This window comes from Aspergillus lentulus (genome assembly GCF_001445615.1).
Source record: "Aspergillus lentulus DNA, contig: Alt04, strain: IFM 54703, whole genome shotgun sequence".
In the NCBI taxonomy this organism is placed as follows: Eukaryota; Fungi; Ascomycota; class Eurotiomycetes; order Eurotiales; family Aspergillaceae; genus Aspergillus; species Aspergillus lentulus.
In genome coordinates this window covers 485,976-507,329 of record NW_028322122.1, presented here as the reverse complement: position 1 = coordinate 507,329, position 21,354 = coordinate 485,976, and the positions used below count along the sequence as shown (strand labels likewise).

Sequence of the window (21,354 nt, the reverse complement as noted above, 5' to 3'; positions counted from 1 at the left end):
ATGTTTCCTGGTGCCTCACGCGTCCTGACTGCAACCAAAAGGCTGGAGATCTTCTGTTAACGTAACATTTGACTTGTAGGAAGTGAGAAAATAGAGTAGTCTACGTGACTGCACGTGGTACGCATTTTGTAAGTCTGGGGCCCTGGGCCACTACCTGATCTTCCACAGCAGCACCTGCATCATCATCATCATCATCATCTCCAGGTTTGCGGCCGTTCCCCATTCCCGAAATTGTTTTTATTGATGCGGCTTGATTTTCTCGACAATCTTGTGTTCATGTCATCGAGATCCCCAGAAATATGTGCCGTCCCACACCCGCGCATGTACGACCAAGGGAAGTTTCACAACGTAGTAAGCTATAGGACTCGAGATTTCCTAAATAGCAAAGTATCCCATTTCTTCAACCTCGGTGCCACTCTACCATCCAATTGATAATGGCTAAGTGGACTGCTACTCATCTAAAGCACAAGCATTACCCCCCTCGCTGTAAAATCTCCTCCATCAGCCGCTCGTTAATCGGTGTTGGTACTCCCACGTCCTTCCCTCTACGAACCCAGTACCCATTAATGAACCGAATCTCCGTCTCCCGGCCGGCCCTCAGATCCCAGACCATCGAGCACGTTGTTTTCGCCGTCTTGACCAAGATATCATTCACAGTTCCTTCGAGTCTGTCGACGGAGAAGCGCTCCCGGATATTGGGAACATCCCGCAGCTCCGGCAGCGACAGCACCACGTTCGCAATCTCCGTGAGTAGCGCCCTTCGTATCTCGGGTAGAGTAAATAAGAACCCGTTCTGAGCATCATGCAATGCGCAGAGGGGGTTGCAGAAAGCATTCACGGCTAGCTTCTCGAGTTGGATCTGCAGGACTTCGCTGTAGGGGTATGCGGTTGCGTTGAGGCAGGGGGACTGGGGTATGAGGTTGAGGAGGTAGTCCGGCTCAGCGGGAGGGGTGGTAGGATCAGGGTCATCGCGAGGGATCAGCCCGAGGGAAATTGCTGCGGCGCCGGTGTGGGTGACGTGGAAGGGCCGGTTGAGGGTTGCCCCGTGGGAAACCACCCCGGTGATGTAGGTTGGTCTGGTGGTCGGATCGGGGAAGAGGGAGTCGTTGACGGCGTCGATGATGCCGCAGCCGTTCTGGAGGAAGAGGATTGTGGATTTAGCGGATAGGCGGTCCTTGAGGGGCCGGAGCGCAGTGAGAGTTTGAGTGGTCTTCACGGTGACGATCAGGTGGCGGATTGGATCCGATGTGACGGTGGAAGTTGCAAGCTTGTGCCAGCTGCCTGATCTGTATACTTCCAGATCATATCCTGTGTGACCGATGGATTGACCGTCGACTGTTTCCAACAGGATCTGGTTGTTATTCTTGATGTAGCCTTCGTGTAGAGATTCGCGGTGAAGCAGCAAAGTGACTGCTGGCCTTTGGGGGATGTCTAACAACCCATGAGCGGTAAAGGTGCCAATACTTCCTAGTCCAAGAATATGCACCCTTGGTGGAGGGGATACGGTTGTCTGCGAGGGCATATGGAAGTATCTTTTTGTCCTGAAAGCTGCAATTAGAGAAGACCTGAGCGTAATGATGGCCGATTGACGATGCCACATGATATGCACATTCAATAAATACAGCATATTTATTTCTTCTATTCTCTAAACGAATTTTTATTAATAAATTTGGTGTATTGTCGCTCCCTTTGGTTCCTCTTTTCCGCGCCCTACGTATTTTTGCAGTGCTTTTGGAGTGCGCCCTACGCCCTACCCCCTACGCCCTTCACCCTACACCCTGCACCCTACACTGTACACGCTGCTGCACTGCAAAAAAGACCGTGTAATACACAGACTAATTCTGGAAAACTGATAGTGCAAATCAGTCAAAGTACAAGGCTCGCGCCCTACAGGCTTTTCATACACCTACGCCTTGTTCAGTGATGCAGCTGGCAGGGCATATGTTATTTAAAATTAATTTTACTTAGGACAATGCTTCAGAACTAAATTGATACTTCAACAAGTCTCAAAGATGGCACCTGAAGACTTTCTACCCCCCTCAGTCTTCAGATTGACAGACAACCAGCCCTTCCCACCTCAACGAGTCCAGCTCGACGCCTCCAGAACCCGAGTGTCCCTAACCAAATCGCCCAAACCGGTTCCTCCCGCCAATGCCCCCGAACTCTCCGGCCACAATATCTTCACCGACCATATGGTCTGCGCGCGCTGGACCGCCTCATCCGGCTGGGATGTCCCCGCCATCCTCCCCCACGGCCCTCTAACAATCCCCCCATCCGCCAGCGCTCTACACTACGCAACCGCCTGCTTCGAAGGCATGAAAGCCTACCGCGGACACGACGGCAAACTCCGCCTCTTCCGACCCCAGTACAACGCAGCGCGCATGCTCGCGTCCGCGGCCCGCGTCTCGCTTCCCTCGTTCGACCCGGCCCAACTCCTCCACCTCATCCGCCAGCTCTGCGCACTAGACGCACCGCGGTGGCTACCCGCGGAATCCGCAGCGGGGTCTTCCCTGTACATCCGGCCCACGCTGGTGGGCACAGACGACAGTCTGGGCTTCCAGGTCCCCCGCGAAGCTCTTCTGTATATAATCATCTCGTACTGGCCCAGCCCCGCTGCCGCCGGGCCCGGGCTGAGCCTGTGGGCGAGCGACGGCGATACCGTCCGCGCGTGGCCCGGCGGCTCGGGGTCCGCCAAGTTGGCTGCGAACTACGGGCCCTCGATCTTGGCGCATAGCCATGCGAGGCGGAAGGGATGCGACCAGGTGCTGTGGCTGTTTGGGTCTGACGGGTGGGTCACGGAGGCGGGGTCTATGAATGTCTTTGTTATTTGGAGGACGCGTCAGGGACAGCTGCAGGTTGTGACGCCGGGCCTGGATGAGCATACTATCCTGGCTGGCGTGACGAGGCACTCTGTTCTCGACCTTGTGAGGGAGCGGTTGTCTGGGGTGGAGGCGGCGAGTGCACATGGAATTGAACCGGTTGAGGCGGTCGAATGTATCTTCACTATTCATGATATCGTCACGGCTGCACGCGAAGGGAGGTTGGTTGGTTTGTTTGCAGTTGGAACGGCTGCCTCGGTGGTGCCGGTCCGTGAGATACAATTCAAGGAGGAAACGATCCTGGTTGAGTCGAGCCAGTCACCCTATGTGTCGCTGCTGCAGGGGTGGATGGCGGATATTACATCTGGAAGAGAGCAGAGTATGTGGACGGAGGTTGTGGATGAGCACCCCTTCCACCCTGGTAGATTAGAATAAGCATCCGGTCATGGATGGTCGAAACAGCTCACTCCCAACTTTTATTACATAAATGAACTTTGGCGTTACAGTTGCAACCCGCGAGCAAGCTCTGGCAGTTGCGGGTCGTCCCGTGTAGAATGGGTAGTCTCGTCGCAGTGAAGCCTTCGGAAAGTAGAAAGCCACTCGGGGTTGTCGGCGATGGTCTGGTTCCATGAGTCTTCCGAGTCATATAGTAAGCGCCTGGACTCTTGTTGGAACATTTCGTCGGTAGGAATAATCCCCTGTTGCATCTGCTGCTGAGCATAGCGGCTCAAGTGCAGCGTCAATACTTGCGTGAAGGAGCTAAGCTGTGCCGGTGACAGACCCGGCGCCGGGGTCTGGAGAGGCTGACTGGGAGCCACTGTAGCAGGATTCAAGGCTGCTTCTTGATCACCGGCCGAGTCCCAACAGGCGCGAGAGGAAATCTGCGTAAAGTGGTCTCTTGCATCTGAGTTCGTTGCAGAGAAAGGTATGACACTCCGCGATTCTGAGCCGATGAGGTATGGCGGCAGCGCGTTGACTACCTGCGCGGCGAACTCGGCAGGGAACTCATGCTCCCCGCGCCACTCGTTCATCGTAGCGCCTTTTCGAAAATGCTCCCCTAGGTGCTCGATGCGTTGCTCCCACGTGCTCAGGCGCTGATCACAGAATCCACACCGAGAGCTTACAGCGCTTTGTCCGATCTTCCAGTCATCCAGGCAGGGCGGAGGATCGGCATTGTGCACCAGCCGCAGATGCTGCACCAGGTGGTCCTTGCGGCGGAAGGAACGGCGAGCGCCAGAGTCACTTTCGCAGGCCTTATGGGCGTGTTGATCCAGATGCCGGGGGTCTGGGTCCACGGCGTCGCAGAACGCACAGTGACTTTTTAGCGTCACAGGGGAGTCCACAGTCGTCCCAAACGGCGCACAGTACCATGCCTCCAGATTAAGGTGTAAAGATTTCTCATGGCGGGCCCAGTCGTACTTGCTCTTGAACCTGTCACAGCAAAAGGTACAGCAGTACCGACGTCGCTTCTCGATCACATCGTGGTTTCGTCTCATGGATTTATCCACCCGGCGCCGGCGCCGTCCAGCCTGAACCCCGGTCGGATCCTGAGCAGCCGAGCGGGATCGCGCCGACTGCTGCGACGCCCTGGACGACCCGCTAGACTCTCCGCTGGTCGTCGAGGCCGCACGCCGGTAGTGTCGGAACGCGTTGACAATGTCTGCCGGATCATCTGAGTTGTCAATACCTGGCAGTTCTAACTGCTGCGCAGGCGTCTGCTTCAATGCATCTAGAATGGCGGACATCGACGCAGGCTCATCCTGAGGCGGCGACTCACGCCATCTCTCCATGGGATTTAGGGCACTCGCATTGGGAATGACAATCGGAGCGGCCTCTCTTCCCGAACTCCGCGTTAGATAGCGACTTCTGCGTCGAGGAAGCCCGGCGCCTGGAGCGGGCATCCGGTTGCCTGTACCCGAGGACGGGCCCGTACTTGAGCCAAGAAGCTCAGAGGGGACCAGGCCATTGGTTACAGATTGCTGCGCACTTGCAGAAAGAACATCGTCCGTTTCCTGTGTTTCTAGCTCGTGCATCAACCAGGACGGTAAGCCTGGGTCATTGAAACCTTCCATGAACGACATCGAGCCAGAAGAGCCGTCCTGAGTGGAACCAAGGGACAGTGGCAGCGATGTGGAGGACTGAGTCACCTGTGAGTCGAACACTAGCTGCTCAAAACACCGGGGTCCGGCAGTCGAGTGATGAATGGATAGAGTCGGATCAAGCAAGCTGTGGCCATCTGTGTTGAAACTTCCTAGTCCAATGAAGTAAGCATGCCTTCCTTACTAGAATCAGGACTCATTCCACAGGACTTACCGTCACCATCTTTCTGATCATACTCCTCCAACGAGTATGGATCTGGCCCATCCAGTCCCTTAAGACTTGTTCTGCTCATCCTGAAACAAGAGATTTCCCATGTATCCTATGATTGTAGCTTGTGGCTGTCACAGAATGTATGTATCAATGTGGTCGAATTGGAAGTGGGTGGCGTTTCGCTGTATCTCCAAGGTAATTACATAATCAACATCTCGCGCTTACCTAAGCCAATGGACAAGGGGCCATCTGCCGAGCATTTTATATTATATTTATGGCTGCTGAGGATCCAATATTCTGGTCTCATTCAGGATGATAGATGATGGAGCTGTGCCTGCAAACTAGCGTGCTGATTGTATGGCTCTAGTCCGAATGTGAAGGAAAATCCCGTAGGCAGCAGGGCGCGCGCCGTAGGGCGTAGTGAATTAGGGCTAGAGACGGAGATGTCCGAGCATCGACTTGGGTCTACTGTTTGGGCCGGAATTTGTATGGCTCGCGGTTCTGTATGTGGCTGGATACTTGGGTTGCCCAGTATTGTGTTTTGCTTGGGTTAAGTGTACAGCACCATACTGGTAATGTCCTGCTTTGACACATTTACCCTACACAGATGCTTCATGGCTACAACGTCTGGCGTGAGTGACACCAGGGAAGTACAAACACCCATACCAGTTGCAAATCTGTATACTAAATACTAGTTCAATGTCCTAGCTTTTGCAAGCCTAGGGACCGCCTTTGATTGGCACGGATCCGCCAATCTTTCAGAGGCAGAGTTCTGGTGTCCACACAACCGATGGGCTCCATTCCCTGCGCAATTATGGTTCGACATTTGATTCTCCTAGGCAACGAAATTGAGACAAGCCTCTAGGCACTAGAGACAGCGAGAGTCCGCTGCTAAGAAAGGTGAAAACTCATATATAGTCGGGTTAATGTTCTGTCAGGGGTGTCTGGAATACAATTCCTTTTCGTGGACTCAAACTGTCACAAATTTTCCCAATGGCTTTTCCTCAGAAGGATTGTAACCGTTCCATCGACGCGGTCGTGCACAGTACTGCCCACTATCCCAATAGGCACCATGGTCCCTCCTCGGACTCGGATCGGTCTCCTGCCCAGGCATTCTCTCATTACGAAACGATGCTAAAGTACGCACGCTCAAACATGGATCCGGATAACAAGGAAGTGGTGCGTGGTCCTCTGCTGAACTACCGACATATGGAGGGGGATCGCTGGATCGGGAGCATCCTGATAGTGACGAAGCGGAAAGGCGAAATCCCGCAGGCAGAACCGACTCTGCTTCTCCGTCGATCCATTGACGAGGATGATGCATCTCAGGCGGACCCCTATACTCGCGTCAAGGGGTCTCTGCTATACTCTGATTGCCGGTGCAGCTTCTGGAGATTCGATATAAGTGTGACGATGGAGTCGACGGACAGCAGGTGGGAATACACTATTGCAGAAGTGGATTTTCAGCATAGAGTCAGAGGACTCACCCATTCCTTTGTTGTGCCGTCTTGCCACGAGTCCATGCGCATCATGTTCTATTCTTGTAACGGGTGGTGCGATGGAGCAGAGGAAGGAGAATGGAATCATCTTTCTCTTTGGAAGGATGTTCTGAGACGTCATGGTGAAGCACCCTTTCATGTCATGTAAGTGTTGCTTTGCTCAGGAGGGTGATAACGACTAAAACGGCTGACTGATAAATTGCAGGATTGGCGGAGGCGATCAGATCTATAATGATGAAATCTATCAGTCGTGAGTAGTCTCTCATAAATTGCCAAAGATCTTCGTATGGGACTGTGATCTTACATGTTGATAGAGGTCCATTGCTGGAATGGACCAAGATTGAAGATCCCCCCGAGAGACTACGATATCAATGCTCAAGGGAGCTCCAGCAGGCCTGCGATGACTGGTACCTTGCTAATTACATTCGCTGGTATGTTTCTTGGTTTTGAAAGCAGTGGGATAATCTGAATCTGATTACAACCTCTGTCCAATAATAGGTATAATACTGAGCCTTTCGCCTCCGCCCTGTGCCAAATCCCGTCACTCAATATATGGGATGATCACGACGTGCGTACAATCTGTTGCAACATAAACCACAAAATAGATCTAACCTTATGCAAGATCATCGACGGATTTGGATCATATGCCAAGGAGACCATGGAGTGTCCGGTAGGTGTTACACCTGGACGATCGGATCGTCACGGCACGCCGTGGATCACAACTCTGCTCACACATAGGACAAGGTATTCCAAACCGTCGGTGCGCTCGCTCATAAATACTATATGTTGTTCCAGCATCATCTTCCTCCTACCAAGTTGAATCCACACATTCTGGAACCGTATATTGCAGATCCGAGACCCGAACCCCAATATATCCTCGGAATGAAACCAGGGGTACGTCCCCTCACCTTATGCACACATCAACATCTTATACTAACCCTGCCGATCCAGCCCTACATTGCGGCTCATTCGCACAGCATTTTCACGCGGCTGGGTGCAAGAATGGCGTTCTTAGGGGTAGATGCTCGAACCGAGGTAAGTGATCGCTGTCCTCTGGTGCTTCAGGAACGATGGCTCACGCGGTTCACCATTCTATCCGGCAGAGGACCCGCGAGCAAACAAACTACCCGGAGACCTACGACCGTCTCTTTTCCCGCGTGCACGAAGGACTGGACGCGGCAGCGCGATCCGATCGGCCGATTAGGCACCTGGTCTTGCTGTTTGGCATTCCGCTTGCTTATCCGGTAAGTCTACATCGGCGTCCCATTCCGGGAAACCCAATACCTGAACCATCAGCTAGCCCCTCACCTGGCTTGAAAACGCCTTTGAAGGCTCTGCCGGGCGTTCGTTCCAACGCCTGAGTCACAAGCTAGCCATTGGTAAGGCCTCCAGAAAATTGACTAAAAAAGCACAAAGCTTAGATGGTATGCGCGCAGGCGAAAATGCGATTAACCGGTTTGACGGCGCTATCGAGCTTCTAGACGATCTTAACGACCACTATACGTCCAAGGACCATCAAGCCGAGCGTCGATATCTGATAGAGCGGATCCAGTCCATCTGCGCGGCGCATTCCGTCCGCGCCACGATTCTAAGCGGTGACGTCCATCTCGCTGCCGTGGGACGATTCTTCACCAAACATAAAGGCCATATCCCAGAAATCGAGGCAGACTTTCGGTTCATGACGAACATCATCTCATCAGCGATCGTGAATCAACCGCCCCCCGAGGCGGTGGCAAAACTGATTTCGCACGCCGACAAAATCCGAGAACTGAATGCAGAGACAGAAGAGACTCTTTTCAAGGTCTTTAGAGAGGACTCCCGGGATTCCAAGCGGGAGCCCAAGGGGACCACCGTGGCCATGCCCCGCCGCAATTTCACCATCATCACAGAAAACTCGCCCAATAACCGCGGCCGCGACACCCATGGCTTCAAACTGTCCCTGCGACAGTTCCTGGCGAAGCATGGACATCGGCCTCTGCATTTGGCAGAAGCCAACGCGGGCAGACGACATATTGCTGCTTCGGAGCAACATGGACAAGGCAATGATGGCAGTTTGGATGTGTGCATTTGTGTGGAAACCGATCACAGAGACACCTGGGGCAAGACGGAAGGCTACGGCTTTACCATTCCGGTGCTTGATTATCATGGACCTTGCAGTTCAATGAACTCCAAGTAAGTATATTGATGCTATGTATACTGCAACTCCATTGCTGCCAGAGCTTGAGCTACTTTATTTCCATTTAGAATTTCAGGGGCAGCGATCACCAATTTTTCACCAATAGAATTAGAATCAGAATTATAAGGTAATTTTTTTTTCTTTGGCAGTGAATGACCAGTATCACGTATTACCTAGAGTCCTAGCAATAAGGAAGTGAAGTCAGCTGTGTTCAATCTCCTCTTTCTCAACCACCATACTATGGCCTCTAAGCTGGATTATACCCTATATTATTTATGAAGTATTCTTCCAATCATTTATTAAGTTGACTAGATCATGCTAGTATGCCTTATTTAAGAATTAAAAGATAAATTAGGTGGAATTATTTAACTTTCTTTAGATGGGATATTTATTAGAAAACAGAACTTCTTCCTAGTAAGAGAAATTAAGCTATATGAAATCATAAATTTATACTATTTTTACCAAGTCTAGCTTTAAAGGGATTCTCTTTTTACTCTTCTATTTTCTGAGGTTATATCTCTGTAAAATATATTAAATTATTCATTTAGATACCCTTCTAGGTGTGCTAGTAACTAGGGCCTTCTAGCTTATAGAGGGCCATCAGCAGACTATTTAATAGATAGACTGCTTAGTAGAGGTACTAAGCTTATAGTGTCTACCAGTGTGAGGCCTTGATTTTAAGGTGTAGTACTGTTAGGATTATTTTATCATCTTATAAATAATGCTGCAACTAACACTAAATTTCTTTACTAGTTAAGTAGGTGATCCCTAGTCCTTTAGACGCTGTAAAATAGCTGCATATGCTTTAGATGATAGTTTAGCTTTAGGCCTTCTATTTCTACTAATTTTGGTCCCAAAAGACCTCATTTTGATAGAATAGATGGTGGTTGAAAAGAATGTTGATTTTTTGACACGTCATGGAAACGCGGCCCCCCATGTATTATTAGTAGGTCATACATATTTAATCCTCAACCGAAGTCTTCCTCCACAACATCATTGTCCCTCAGTTTGAGCAGCAAGCAGCATTCTATTCCCTGAATTGATTTTATTATTGCTGCTTGGCTCTCGATATTCTGATGTTCATGTGATCAACATTCCACAAATATGTGCCGCCCCCCATCCGCGCATCTACGGTGCTACATTCAACATGGAATACCAAGCATGAAGCAACACTACCATGCAATCTCATCTGGAACAGACTGGAATTCTAATGATGAATTCTTCAAATTCACGCGGGGCCGCTTTATTGTCGATGAGGCGGAGAATCTGCGAAAGCGAGAGATCAGATTCGACCTGAATAGGCTCGCAAGTGTCGCGGCAGACTCGATCGGTGCCGCTCAATGCGTTTCTATCAAGAAGTACCCCGACGGGATGTTCAACAAAGCATTCCTTATGACTATGGACGATGGCCGAGAAGTAGTGGCCAAGGTGCCCAACCCGAATGCTGGCGTTCCACACTTTACTACGGCTAGTGAAGTCGCCACGATGGACTTCGTAAGGTCACCCTGAACTCAATCAACGCCGAGTCTTGCTAACATGACTGGTTTGGGAGGCCAGAAAAATCCTTAACACGCCAGCGCCTTGTGTGTACGCATGGAACTCGCAAGCAAAATCGCAACCTGTTGGGGCTGAATTTATCATTATGGAGAAAGTTAAGGGTGTTCCGCTGTCCCAAGTCTGGGACACGATGAAACTGCCCTAGAAGCTCCAAGTCCTTCTTGCTATGACGCGTCTCCAGACGCAATGGCTGAGCGCTTCATTCTCGCACTACGGCAGCTTGTACTACGCGGGAGACGTGCAGCCACCAGTAGGCAACCACTACGTCAAGGATGGCAAGGCCGTCAGAGATTCGGAGTTTGCTATTGGCCCGGCGACAGGCCGGGATTGGGTTGATGCAGGCCGATCAGATTTGATTATCGAGAGAGGACCATGTACGTGGGGATTCATATCATCTTCGTGGAGCCGCTGATAAGTTTGCAGGGGATTCTCTAACGCAGTATCTGCAAGCAATCGAGACGCGAGAGACGAAGGCAATCCAGTGTTTGGAACCCCCGAAACAGATTGCCTTATTTTGTGGCCCAAAGCTCTACCAACCAAAGACAAAAAAGAAGATTACTGCTTTATTATGGTACCGACAAGTCGTTGATGCCCTTATCCCCAAGGACACTGCCATCACCAGGCCCTACCTCTGGCATAATGATTTGCATGACGACAACATCTTCGTAGATCCAGACAATCCTGAAAGTATCACGGGTATCATCGACTGGCAGTCTTCCCACATCTCGCCCCTCTTCAACCATAATCCCGATCCAGCCTTTCTCGACTGGGATGGCCTTGAGCCTGAGACGCTCGACCTAGGACCAAGGCCAAAACTCTCTGGACTTTCTCCAGAAGAACGGTCTGCGGCTATACACCAGTATACCATCCAAAACGTGTTCATCGGATGGCGGAAACTCATGCATGCCAAAAACCCAGACCTATATCGAGTAGTCGAATTCCGAAAGACGGCACCGTTCGGGCTGATATTTCTTGCGCACCGCATGTTCGAATACGGTGAGGCGCACTTCCAATCGCTTCTAGTCGATCTCAAGGACACATGGGCGGACTTACCTGCCGTCACCAGCGATGTGTCGTTCCCGTTCGAATTTTCGGAAGCAGACATCGAGCGTATCAAAAGGGATAGCGACGATGCAGTGGCAGGAACCGAGCTTGTTGCGGCGGTCAAAGAAAGAATGGGCGATTTGTGGCCGGATAAAGGCTTCATCGAGCACGAGCGATACGATACTTGCAAAGCTGCCCTCGACGAAATCAAAGGTCAGATACTGGAGCAATTGGCTGAAACTGATGAGGAAAGGGCCGAGTACGAACGTTACTGGCCCTTTGAATGAGCTCTATTATATCGAGGCAAGGGCATGATCGTGAGGAAAGGGTAAAAGAATACGGGGAACGGGAAAATACAACTCATTTTACTAATAAACACTTGCTAGCGTGTCTCCATAAAAATATTGATTATGCACAGTATGAGATCTGATAATTAGGTAATTCCACTTCTCCATCTCCCAACAGCTGTGAAAGGATGCCATTACGTAGCTTATAGGCTGTTAAATCAATATCGGCGAGACCAACATCGAAATACCGTAGATATGTCCGCTTTTGACGCCACCACACCTGTGGTAAGAGCAGATAAACGCATACGATGGCCCTCAGGCTAGGACATAAGCATAGCTACAAGAACAGACAGGAGCATGACGATACTAAGAGATGGCCAAAAGCGGAATCTTGATCCCTCACTTGTCGGGGAGGGGCTTGAACTCGAAGTAGAAGTGGCAGTCGAAGTCGAAGTCGAACTCGAAGTCGAGCTTGTTGTAGCACTGGTGCTAGTAGAGGAGCTAGTGGACGTTGACGTTTGCGAGGTCCCGCTGCTCGTCGTGGACGCAGTGCTCGGTTTTCCTAATGTGCCACCGCCAACCGCGCTAGGTACCGTACTATCTCCTGCATTCCTTGCTGCTGACTTGAATGCATCAAGAGTATTTGGGCCATTGCGACTGCGGGTAGGATACACAGTCAGAAACATGCTTGCTTTCTCAGCGCGTCATACTCACGGAGGATTGATGACCCCGACCATACCAGCCTGGCAATGCCCAACTTGGCCACAGTAGTACCAGATAGGGCTGGTATCGTTAACAGTCAATGTGAAGACCTCAGACTTTGGAAGTAAATGTATCAGTATGGCTACTTTTCCCAAGGACTGCCGCCGAAGAACTCACAGATTCTCCGTTTGTGGCTGGAATGAACCCGCTGAAGAAACTTGACTGGTTAAGCGGGTGGCACGGTTTTGAAAAGGCAGCCTGAGCCACTGAATGGTCGCCCGGGTAGAAGTGGAACTCGACCTTGTCTCCGGGGGAGACTGAAAGAGTATCGGGATCGAATGTGAAACCATGCTCCCCTACATCGACAGTGTGGACAGCACCGGACTGGGCATAAATGAGAGGCAGCCACAAGATGGCAAGAATGAGATTCATCGCTCCGGTCATTGTTTGTATGTACTATATGAACTTGTCCTATGTGGTGAAGGAGGCTGTTCAATTCTACGCATATGGTCCCAGTGCCGATTTATAACTTTGCATGTACCATAGGAGAATAAGTCCTCTCATCATCGTCCAAGAAGGCCGCAATACCTGCGATTGCATCATGACTGGAGTCAAAGCCAAAGTAAGAGTTACCCAAAATGACAGTATACTGGACACTGCGCCACTGTACATAGACGTAGAACTTAGATCATAGGACACGAGCTACAGACTCAATCCGTGGAGGTAGAAAATTAGTGGGAGCATCAAGTTATTTTTGGGGCTGTACAATACCAACAACTGGGTAGACCGACGACACCTTCAGTCTTCATAGGTTGGAATAAAAAGCGCTAGGACAAAAGGTACATTAAGCTTCCGTATACGTAGGGTCATTGCGGCGATGCAAGAACCTAACCAATGTGCTGGTCGCCACAGTGGCCCTCAACCCCATGATCTGACCATCCCAAACTCAATTGTAGTTGTTGTGATGGGATACATACTTTGCCAGCATGTTGCATTTGTGGTACCCTCCTTTGTACCATGGAACAGTCTGTTCTCGCCGGGATCTATATCAGCCCACACCAATGTCAGATGGAGGCATTCTGTGTTGTCTTACGCGTTACAATATGATTATCCCTCATATGCCTATGCTGTGCCGTGCACATCCAGTTCGACCATCTGTAAAGCAACATACAGAAGGCTTGCACTGCCCTGCTTCTGCGCCATTCTGATAGTACTGAGCGGACGTTTGCTTTGCAGGGAGCCCTTCAGAAATGGAAGTTTTCGCTGGGGCATGAATGCAAAGCCACAAGCTAACCGCACTTGAAGCTGTAGAAGTTTACATGTCCACACTGCTTGCTTTACTGAAAATAAGCACTCAACTTCCAACTGGTGGTTTATTTCCTCCATCCTTCTTTCGTTACAAGTTGTCCTCGTGAATAGTCAGTTGGGTGGACGAGTCTACTGCAGTATTCGGATACAATGCTGATTGTATACTGTCTCTGTTGGTGCCTCGCTGTGTTCAACCACGCACTCGGCCAAGTCCAGACCTTTATCCCTCCAGGAGAAAGGGCAATAGAATACAGCGTGAATGTCCCTGAGTCAACTGCCAGATCCGGCTCCGGGCCCATTTTTATTCAGATGCGATCCACTAAAGAGGTGCAGTGGTTCGCATGGGGTCAAGGAGCCGTGATGCAAGGGGCCAATATATTCGTCGTCTATGCGAACGCGACCGATATCACCGTCTCGCCGCGGTTGGGAGTCGAGCACGTCCAGCCTCTGTACAACCCGCAAGCTCGATTCTCGATCCTCAATGGTAGTGGAATCAGCAATGGAATCTTCACGGCGAACATACGGTGCGATAGCTGTATCACCTGGGCAGGGGGCCACGAGGATGTGACAAGCACATCAAGCCCGTGGATATGGGCGGTGAAGCACGGTCCCATGCTAGATTCAGACAGCGTCTCTGCGACTATCACTCTCCATGACCTCTCAGGTGCCGCAACCGTCAACATGAGACAGGCAACCGGTGGAAGCTCCGGGAATCCATTTCTGGGTGGATCGATGTCGTCGAATTCCAGCTCCGCGCAGGCCGCCCAGACCATCAACTCGGAAACCATCAGGAAGAAAAGAATCGCCCACGCCGTCCTCATGATAGTCTCTTTTGTTATCCTCTTCCCCCTAATCGCCCTTGGAATCCCTCTTTTCCCGTCCTCCAGGACAGTGGTCATCCACGCCGGGCTGCAGCTCAGCACCCTCGCGCTTGTAATCGCGGGATTCGGCCTCGGGATCTCAATGGCCAAAAGCCTCAATCTCGTCGGCTTCTACCATCCCATTATTGGCATTGTAGTTGTTGCATCTCTATTTCTATTTCAGCCAGCGATGGGTCTCGTCCAGCATTGGTATTTCCGCCGAACGGGGAAGAAGAGTATCGCCGCCTATGTACATCGGTGGTTTGGTCGTACGGCCATCACTCTGGGGATGATCAATGCGGGGCTCGGATTTCGTCTCACGGGCATTGGAACTTCGCTGGCTCCTACTGGGGCGGTTATCGCTTATGGCGTGGTTGCTGGGCTCGTCTGGGTTGGTTATGTGCTGATTGTTAGCTTCCTCTCGTACAGGAAGCGTCAGTCGCCAGCGTAGGTCTATGATGTGATTGCCATATCAGCTTCTGTATGGGTTCTATGGTATTTGCCGGTGAAACTGGCCACGGATATAGATCACTTGTATTATCCTATGATTTGCGCAGATATTAAGATCATTGTGGTCTAGAATTCTACATATGCAGCCAGCCATAGACTGTTTGTACAAGTTCATACTAGGCACCGGATTTGAGCGCATGGGGGCTTAATGCGGTGCAAGCTTGGGCATTATTTTCAGCCTGATTGCTCCACCGCGAGGATTTGAGCGGATTTGCGCATTTAATCTGCGTCTCAAGTCTTGGTGCGGGCACCAACACTTAACTGTGGAGCTCCATGAACATATTGCTGTGCCATCCTTTGTCCAATATGCAGTCCTCAACTCAAGCTGTCCACTGGCTAATCATGACATGCGCCATCCTGCCACCCTGATGAGGGATGTGCATAGCGTCCCAAGAACAACTCGCCCACTACAATGCCTCCGACCACCGCGCAGAATACCCCCACATTGAACGTCATCACTGCCAGCATTCTAAATGAGTTCAGCGATAGACATTAACAGTCGAGCAGGGTGCTATGGCTGTGCACTTACAATGCGTAGCCCACCAGAGCCCGGAGTCCCTCGAGAAGTGAGCTCGTTCCATCCCGTCGCCAACTCCAGCGTCTGTACACTCTCCACCAGCGACGCTTTACCGGGGGGCTTTGCGGCTCCTGGTTTAAGTTGGAGGGGAATTCTTCGCGTGTGCGCTCGGGATCCGACTCCAGGAACGGAGCCGACGGGAAAGACGCCTCTTGGTCGGGATCGGTTTCGGCGACCTTGATGTATCGAGGCAGGGGACTCATGCGGTCCTTGGGAATGGCATGTCGGCGTCGGCGCGCGGTGGCCAGCTGTAGCTTCGGAGCTCTTCTCTCCGTCGGTTCGCTGTACTTCACATCGAGCTGGAACTTTAGCACGCCCAGGAAGCGGTTGAACACGGCCAGGGCGAAGAGGAAGATTAACGTAAGGGTGTAGGAGGCTGCTGTCGTAGTTGTCCATCCGCGGAAGAAGAGTGTAATCTCGGTGCTGGTGTCGAAGACCATTGACATGGCCATCCCCTTGCTGTGGTCGCTGTGGTCCATTCTGGCGACATTGCAATCCCAACGAATATACGGGGCCGGCGACGGGTCCTAGATATCATATTCAGCGGCTATTAGATCGCCTGTCAAGTAATCCGAGCCCTATGATGATCCATCGCGAGGTCCCCGTGAACACTTGGCTAACGGACATGGCGCGGCAGTTTGAGCAGATTCTTAACACAGAGTATAATCCAACCCGATAGCATCACTCTGCGAGTCCAGTTGGAATGCTCCTTCCGATCAGATTCTCTCTCCATGCTCAGTTAGGCTTATCTCTGTATGCGACTCCCAACTCTCACCTTCCAACTACTAGGGCCTCGTCTGCTTGTTTGAGACACTTTGAACATGCACTGCACTACTATCTCTACTACGCTAGAAATAGCCGTCTAGGTACACAGGTCTTAGTCGAGGGTCTTTTTGACTCGCCAACTTTGACTTAGACCCACTTGAGAAAAATACGCTCACATCCCTGCACTGGACTTAATATAGGACAGTATTATGCATGGTTTGTGGACCAGTGTACGACGGGCTAAATAAATCATCTGTCTGAGCTTTTGATTGAGAGGACGGGTCCCTGCGAAACTTATCTGCACTACTAGCAAGGTGGTCTGACAGGATTGCATAATTGCTTTCACATGGACGTTGCTATGCTGGCGCTCTAATCACCTCAGCTTCAGTTCTGACTGCATAAAAATGCGCAGATTTGAGCATGTTACTAGGCCCAAATAGGCGCACGCTACACTTGTCTACTACCAATCGAGCGCTTAGCTACTTGACGGCTATTATAGACAGTATGGATTTGACTAAGAACACTCTGTTGCTTTCCGGACATTCTACATCTCGCTTCGTCGCCGAGGAAATGCTTTATTTAGTCAACCCCCTTTATAATGTGACTCCCTTGGAGAGGTTCGCCCCAGGCCTCAAGCGCGACAGCACAGCTGTACAATGGCGGCAACCACTGAAAAGGACGTCAGTACCCGAACGACAGACAACATCGAGGCTGTCTCCGACACAGTGAGTCTGGAGGAAAAGAACGAGCGAGAAATTATTGAGCATCCCAATGAAATCACACAAGATGCTCAGATTGGAGTGCAAAAAGCCGAAGCCACGGCCTTAGTATGGTCCAAGACGGCCTTGTATGCCACATATGCCTGGTAAGTCACATCATCCGACCTTCTACCACCACAGACTGCAAGGATACAAAAAAGAATGACAATGATTGCTAATGGACACCGTGTATAGGATCTGGGTGTGCTTCTTTATTCTAAACCTGCAATTTTCCATTAGCAACAATATGATCTATTACGCTTATGCAGGCTTCTCATCGGCTCCCCAAATCTCCCAGGCTAATATTCTCTCGACTATCATCGGGGGAGTGCTACAGCTGCCTATCGCAAAAATTCTCAATCTCTGGGGCCGGGCCGAGGGCTTTCTCGTTTTCGTCGGGGTCTTGATCCTCGGGATTATCGTGATCGCCTCTTGCAATGGCCCCAATGGCTTTGCAGCCGGATACACGCTGTATTGGATTGGTTACACTGCCGTCAACTTCATCCTGGTTGTCTTTGTCGCCGACGCGTCCGGGCTGCGAAATCGAGCATTTGCCTACGCATTCATTGGCACCCCGACCATCTGTACAGCCTTTGTCGGCCCGCTCGCTGCTCAGGCATTCAATACCCATTCTACGTGGCGGTGGGCCTACGGCTGTTTCGCCATCATTATCTTCTTTACCTTTGTGCCTCTGGCGCTGGTCTTCAAGTTCTACCAGCGCAAGGCCGAGAAGACCGGCGTGTTCGTCCGGGACCGGAGCGGCCGGACGCCTCTCCAGTCGTTCCTGCATTATTTTCACGAGTTCGACATCATCGGTGCCTTTCTCCTCATGGCCGCCTTTGTCCTGTTCCTCTTGCCCTTTAGCCTTGAGACCTACGGCTTCAGCGGGTATTCCTCGGCAACCTTTATCAGCATGGTTATCATCGGCGTGCTCCTCTTCCCCGTCTTCGCTCTATGGGAGAGATTCTTCGCTACAACCGCTTTCATCAAGTGGGAGCTCTTCAAGAACCGGACCATGCTCGGGGCCTGCATCTTGTCTGCTGTCATTTTCCTCAACTATTACACCTGGGACCAGTATTTTTACTACTACCTACAGGTCGTCTACAACCTGGATACAGCCAACACAGGCTACATGGCACAGATATACGGCGTCGGCTCGACCATCTGGGCCGTCCTCTTCGGCATCTGGATCCGCCAGACCAAACACTTCAAGAAGACCTGCCTATATTTTGGCGCCCCGCTGATGCTCCTCGGCGCCGGCCTGATGATCCACTTCCGCGGCACCGAGAGCAAGATCGGGTATCTCGTGATGTGCCAGATCTTCATCGCCTTTGGCGGGGGCACCCTCGTGATCGGGGACGAGATGGCCGTCATGGCCGCCGCAGACCGCGACGGCATCCCCATGATGATCGCCATGATCAGCCTGGCTGGGAGTTTTGGGGGTGCGATCGGCTACGCTGTTGCCGTGGCCATCTACTCCAACACCTTCCCGCAGGCGCTGCTCCGCGGGCTTCCGGATGATATGAAAGCCGACTATGCTAATATTTATCTTGGAGGCTCGACGGCGCAGGTGATGTACCCGCCTGGCAGTGGGGCCAGGAATGCGATCAACCATGCGTGGACGCAGAGTCAGAAGTATGAGTGTATCACGGCTACGGCGATTGTGGTCCTTGCGTTCCCGGCTATTGCGATGTGGAAGGACTACAACGTTGATAGGAAACAGGTCAAAGGGACGGTCATTTAGTCTGTCAATTGTTGTAATACACAACCCGGAATTGCATGGCTATCTTAGATAATTACATGATCAACTTAGCCCTGGTACGCCGGAGGACCTGTACTCCACGTGCGATAACAAAACACACTCTAAATCAAAAAGAAAATAAATAGGACCTTGAGGCAGAGATAAAAGCTGACAGTGAGAAGTATGATGAATGAACGCCGGCTAGGGCATGAGTTAACTGTATTCTTATGCACGCCCGTGGTAGCGTACAATAACCTGCTCAAACTCGCTCACAGTATCGTATAGTTGGATCTAGCTCGCTTAGCCCTGTCTCAGCCACTCTCCCGGTGTATCAAGAATACGAAACGCTTGACTAAAGACCTCGGCGTCTAGATAACCATTTCTAGCGTAGTAGGAATAATAGCAGAATATCAACACTTCGCCAGAATCCGCCGTTTCTGTTCCTCAGCCAAACCTGTTTAATCCAATCGCCGTATGAACCAATAGCACAAGGGTTATGGCTATCCCCGCGAAAAAAATGGAATGCTTAGGTAAAACATACACCTCTCACGGTCTGTCTAGACTTGGCAGATGAGGCGCCGCGCATGAACTTGGGTGGTCTTGCTCCAGGGAGCAGGGATACCACTCAAATCTCACATGCAACAATTACTCTGAGGAGGTAAGACTAGCCCTATGGTCTCTGACTATTGTCGATACTTCTCAAAGTACTTTCTGACTCCCTGCCTGACACTGTCGATGAAACCAGCCTCAACAACACCCTCCTGCCAGCTGAACCCAAGCGCCATAATCCCATCCCCACCGGTGACAACACTAACAGTGACGGCAGCCCCGGGAACAGCAGCACTCCGACTGAGCAGCACGTTCCCTACTCGCCAAAGAGAAGCCCCGGGAGTAGTAGCCGGCGAGAAGAGTCCGACATTCGTGACTTCAAACGCCGCATCGCGAGGCTTTCCGAGCATAGAATGGAAGACGGCAGACACATCGGGGATGGTCTTAAAGACCGCAACGGATGTGTACGGCTCGCCAGACGGCGAAACGTCGCAGAGGTAATCATTTATCGATTTTGAGACCTGCTGAGGTCCGGACCATACATCTACAAGACTAGGATCCTGCGAGACCTGCTCGGTCCGTGTGAGCTGCACTCGGGTGGCATCAAAATACGTTCCAATCGCATTATCCGCTACTTGGCGAGGTAGCTTGAGCCATGGGCGTAAGCTGACTGGGATAATGCCGGTGAGAGCCTCTACGGTTGATGGAAGGTTGCCGAACAAGAATGCAGCGACGACGGACGACAGAGCGGACGTGACTGTTAGTTTCCTCTCTTTGCACCCTTGGACGAAGGCGTTGGAGGTGCTCGGCGAGAGGTACAAAGATGCCCAGCGGGACTTGCACGGGATGCGGATGGAGGTACCCGTCCACTCTTTGAGGTGTGTTGTCGGAGAGTGATGCTGACGCGGGTTGATTGGCAAGGGATGCAATTCTTCCAGAGGAGGGAGAACCGACGCGTTCTCATCCGGCAGGATGATGTTCCCAGCCTTGTCATCAGGTAAAGTAGAGGAAGACGCAGCCTCCAGAGCGGTACGGAACGCACTGTGGAAAGCGAGACCCGAGACTCCATCGCCAATGGCATGGTGGTAGATGAAGGAGGCGGTGAACTCGTTCCTCCCGGGGGATTGTAGGATAATCAGGCGCCAGAACGGCAAAGTGCCGTATTCAGTCTTGAAATCGGTGTTGTGTTGCTCCTCGAGGATTGCGTCCAGTTCCTTGTCTTGTCCTTCGGCCGCGCTGGCCAATGGTTGACATCGTTCGAGAAAGGCAATGCTCCGATTGAGATCAATCCAAGGTAGAGAGGCGAAGTGCGGATTGGGAGTGCCTTCATTCACGGGAATGACGAATAAGATGCGATGCTTACGGAGCAAATCTCCAACCGCAGCGTAGACGAGACCACGCAGGTCGGTTACAGCTGGAGATGCGGATTCGGAAATGTTGTAGTGGGCTGAGAGGCCGACATTGTTAAAGAATCCGAGATGATGACAAGATGCCGAGACCTGCTCGAGTTTCCCTTTACGCATCAGACGGAGGCATCATTCCTAGATGAGGTAATACCTAATGGCCGCAACTTTCCGAGCTGATGTATGTCTGCCATCCAGCTGAGGCGAGAGTCACCTCTGTAAACAAGGCTTCCGTTATAACACTAAGCGAGCTAAACCTGATGATTTTGGAGCCGGGAATAAGTCACTTAATAGCGGACGAGCAAGATGGCCGACTATGGCGACTGCCCGATGTTCAGCTCACCGTAGTCCGGTGACTCCCGGTCATCCTGAACTTGGGTGAATAGGCAGGCTATTTGACCTCGGTCCGCTCCCAAGCGCTGATAATTGCCTCAAATATGCTCCAATCCTTGACATTCACCTCGAGACAGGACCCTGGCTCCACTGGCT

General features: G+C 51.4%; 10 protein-coding genes across 10 annotated transcripts; 5 read left to right on the top strand and 5 right to left on the bottom strand.

Moving 5' to 3' along the window:
* Positions 1-472: 472 nt before the first annotated feature.
* ALT_1451 (ketopantoate reductase family protein) lies at positions 473-1,522 on the bottom strand (the record flags this gene model as incomplete). The annotated part of the gene is made up of 1 exon (XM_033562244.2): positions 473-1,522. One exon carries the CDS (start codon positions 1,520-1,522, stop codon positions 473-475), a length of 1,050 nt encoding a protein of 349 aa, XP_033418135.2.
* Positions 1,523-2,012: 490 nt separating this feature from the next.
* Positions 2,013-3,254, top strand: ALT_1450 (branched-chain amino acid aminotransferase; the record flags this gene model as incomplete). The annotated part of the gene is made up of 1 exon (XM_033562245.2): positions 2,013-3,254. The coding sequence occupies one exon, from the start codon at positions 2,013-2,015 to the stop codon at positions 3,252-3,254; it is 1,242 nt and encodes a 413-aa protein (XP_033418136.2).
* A 65-nt stretch (positions 3,255-3,319) lies between these two features.
* Positions 3,320-5,211, bottom strand: ALT_1449 (C2H2-type zinc finger protein; the record flags this gene model as incomplete). Its single annotated transcript, XM_089599170.1, has 2 exons — positions 3,320-5,070; positions 5,133-5,211. The coding sequence occupies 2 exons, from the start codon at positions 5,209-5,211 to the stop codon at positions 3,320-3,322; spliced, it is 1,830 nt and encodes a 609-aa protein (XP_089456316.1).
* A 911-nt stretch (positions 5,212-6,122) lies between these two features.
* Positions 6,123-8,804, top strand: ALT_1448 (uncharacterized protein YGR266W; the record flags this gene model as incomplete). The annotated part of the gene is made up of 9 exons (XM_033562247.2): positions 6,123-6,772; positions 6,834-6,878; positions 6,943-7,059; positions 7,127-7,196; positions 7,251-7,298; positions 7,367-7,522; positions 7,580-7,663; positions 7,732-7,872; positions 7,929-8,804. The coding sequence occupies 9 exons, from the start codon at positions 6,123-6,125 to the stop codon at positions 8,802-8,804; spliced, it is 2,187 nt and encodes a 728-aa protein (XP_033418138.2).
* Positions 8,805-9,908: 1,104 nt separating this feature from the next.
* ALT_1447 (phosphotransferase family protein) lies at positions 9,909-11,692 on the top strand (the record flags this gene model as incomplete). The annotated part of the gene is made up of 4 exons (XM_089599169.1): positions 9,909-10,298; positions 10,357-10,479; positions 10,543-10,735; positions 10,785-11,692. The coding sequence occupies 4 exons, from the start codon at positions 9,909-9,911 to the stop codon at positions 11,690-11,692; spliced, it is 1,614 nt and encodes a 537-aa protein (XP_089456315.1).
* A 399-nt stretch (positions 11,693-12,091) lies between these two features.
* On the bottom strand, positions 12,092-12,838 carry ALT_1446 (uncharacterized protein; the record flags this gene model as incomplete). Its single annotated transcript, XM_089599168.1, has 2 exons — positions 12,092-12,181; positions 12,572-12,838. 2 exons carry the CDS (start codon positions 12,836-12,838, stop codon positions 12,092-12,094), a joined length of 357 nt encoding a protein of 118 aa, XP_089456314.1.
* A 1,014-nt stretch (positions 12,839-13,852) lies between these two features.
* ALT_1445 (cytochrome and DOMON domain-containing protein) lies at positions 13,853-15,013 on the top strand (the record flags this gene model as incomplete). The annotated part of the gene is made up of 1 exon (XM_033562249.2): positions 13,853-15,013. The coding sequence occupies one exon, from the start codon at positions 13,853-13,855 to the stop codon at positions 15,011-15,013; it is 1,161 nt and encodes a 386-aa protein (XP_033418140.2).
* Positions 15,014-15,408: 395 nt separating this feature from the next.
* On the bottom strand, positions 15,409-16,128 carry crmD (putative copper transporter crmD; the record flags this gene model as incomplete). Its single annotated transcript, XM_033562250.2, has 2 exons — positions 15,409-15,541; positions 15,602-16,128. 2 exons carry the CDS (start codon positions 16,126-16,128, stop codon positions 15,409-15,411), a joined length of 660 nt encoding a protein of 219 aa, XP_033418141.2.
* A 942-nt stretch (positions 16,129-17,070) lies between these two features.
* Positions 17,071-18,916, top strand: crmC (siderochrome-iron transporter crmC; the record flags this gene model as incomplete). The annotated part of the gene is made up of 2 exons (XM_033562251.2): positions 17,071-17,279; positions 17,368-18,916. 2 exons carry the CDS (start codon positions 17,071-17,073, stop codon positions 18,914-18,916), a joined length of 1,758 nt encoding a protein of 585 aa, XP_033418142.2.
* Positions 18,917-19,596: 680 nt separating this feature from the next.
* On the bottom strand, positions 19,597-20,985 carry ALT_1442 (putative alcochol-O-acetyl transferase crmB; the record flags this gene model as incomplete). Its single annotated transcript, XM_033562252.2, has 1 exon — positions 19,597-20,985. One exon carries the CDS (start codon positions 20,983-20,985, stop codon positions 19,597-19,599), a length of 1,389 nt encoding a protein of 462 aa, XP_033418143.2.
* Positions 20,986-21,354: the final 369 nt, after the last annotated feature.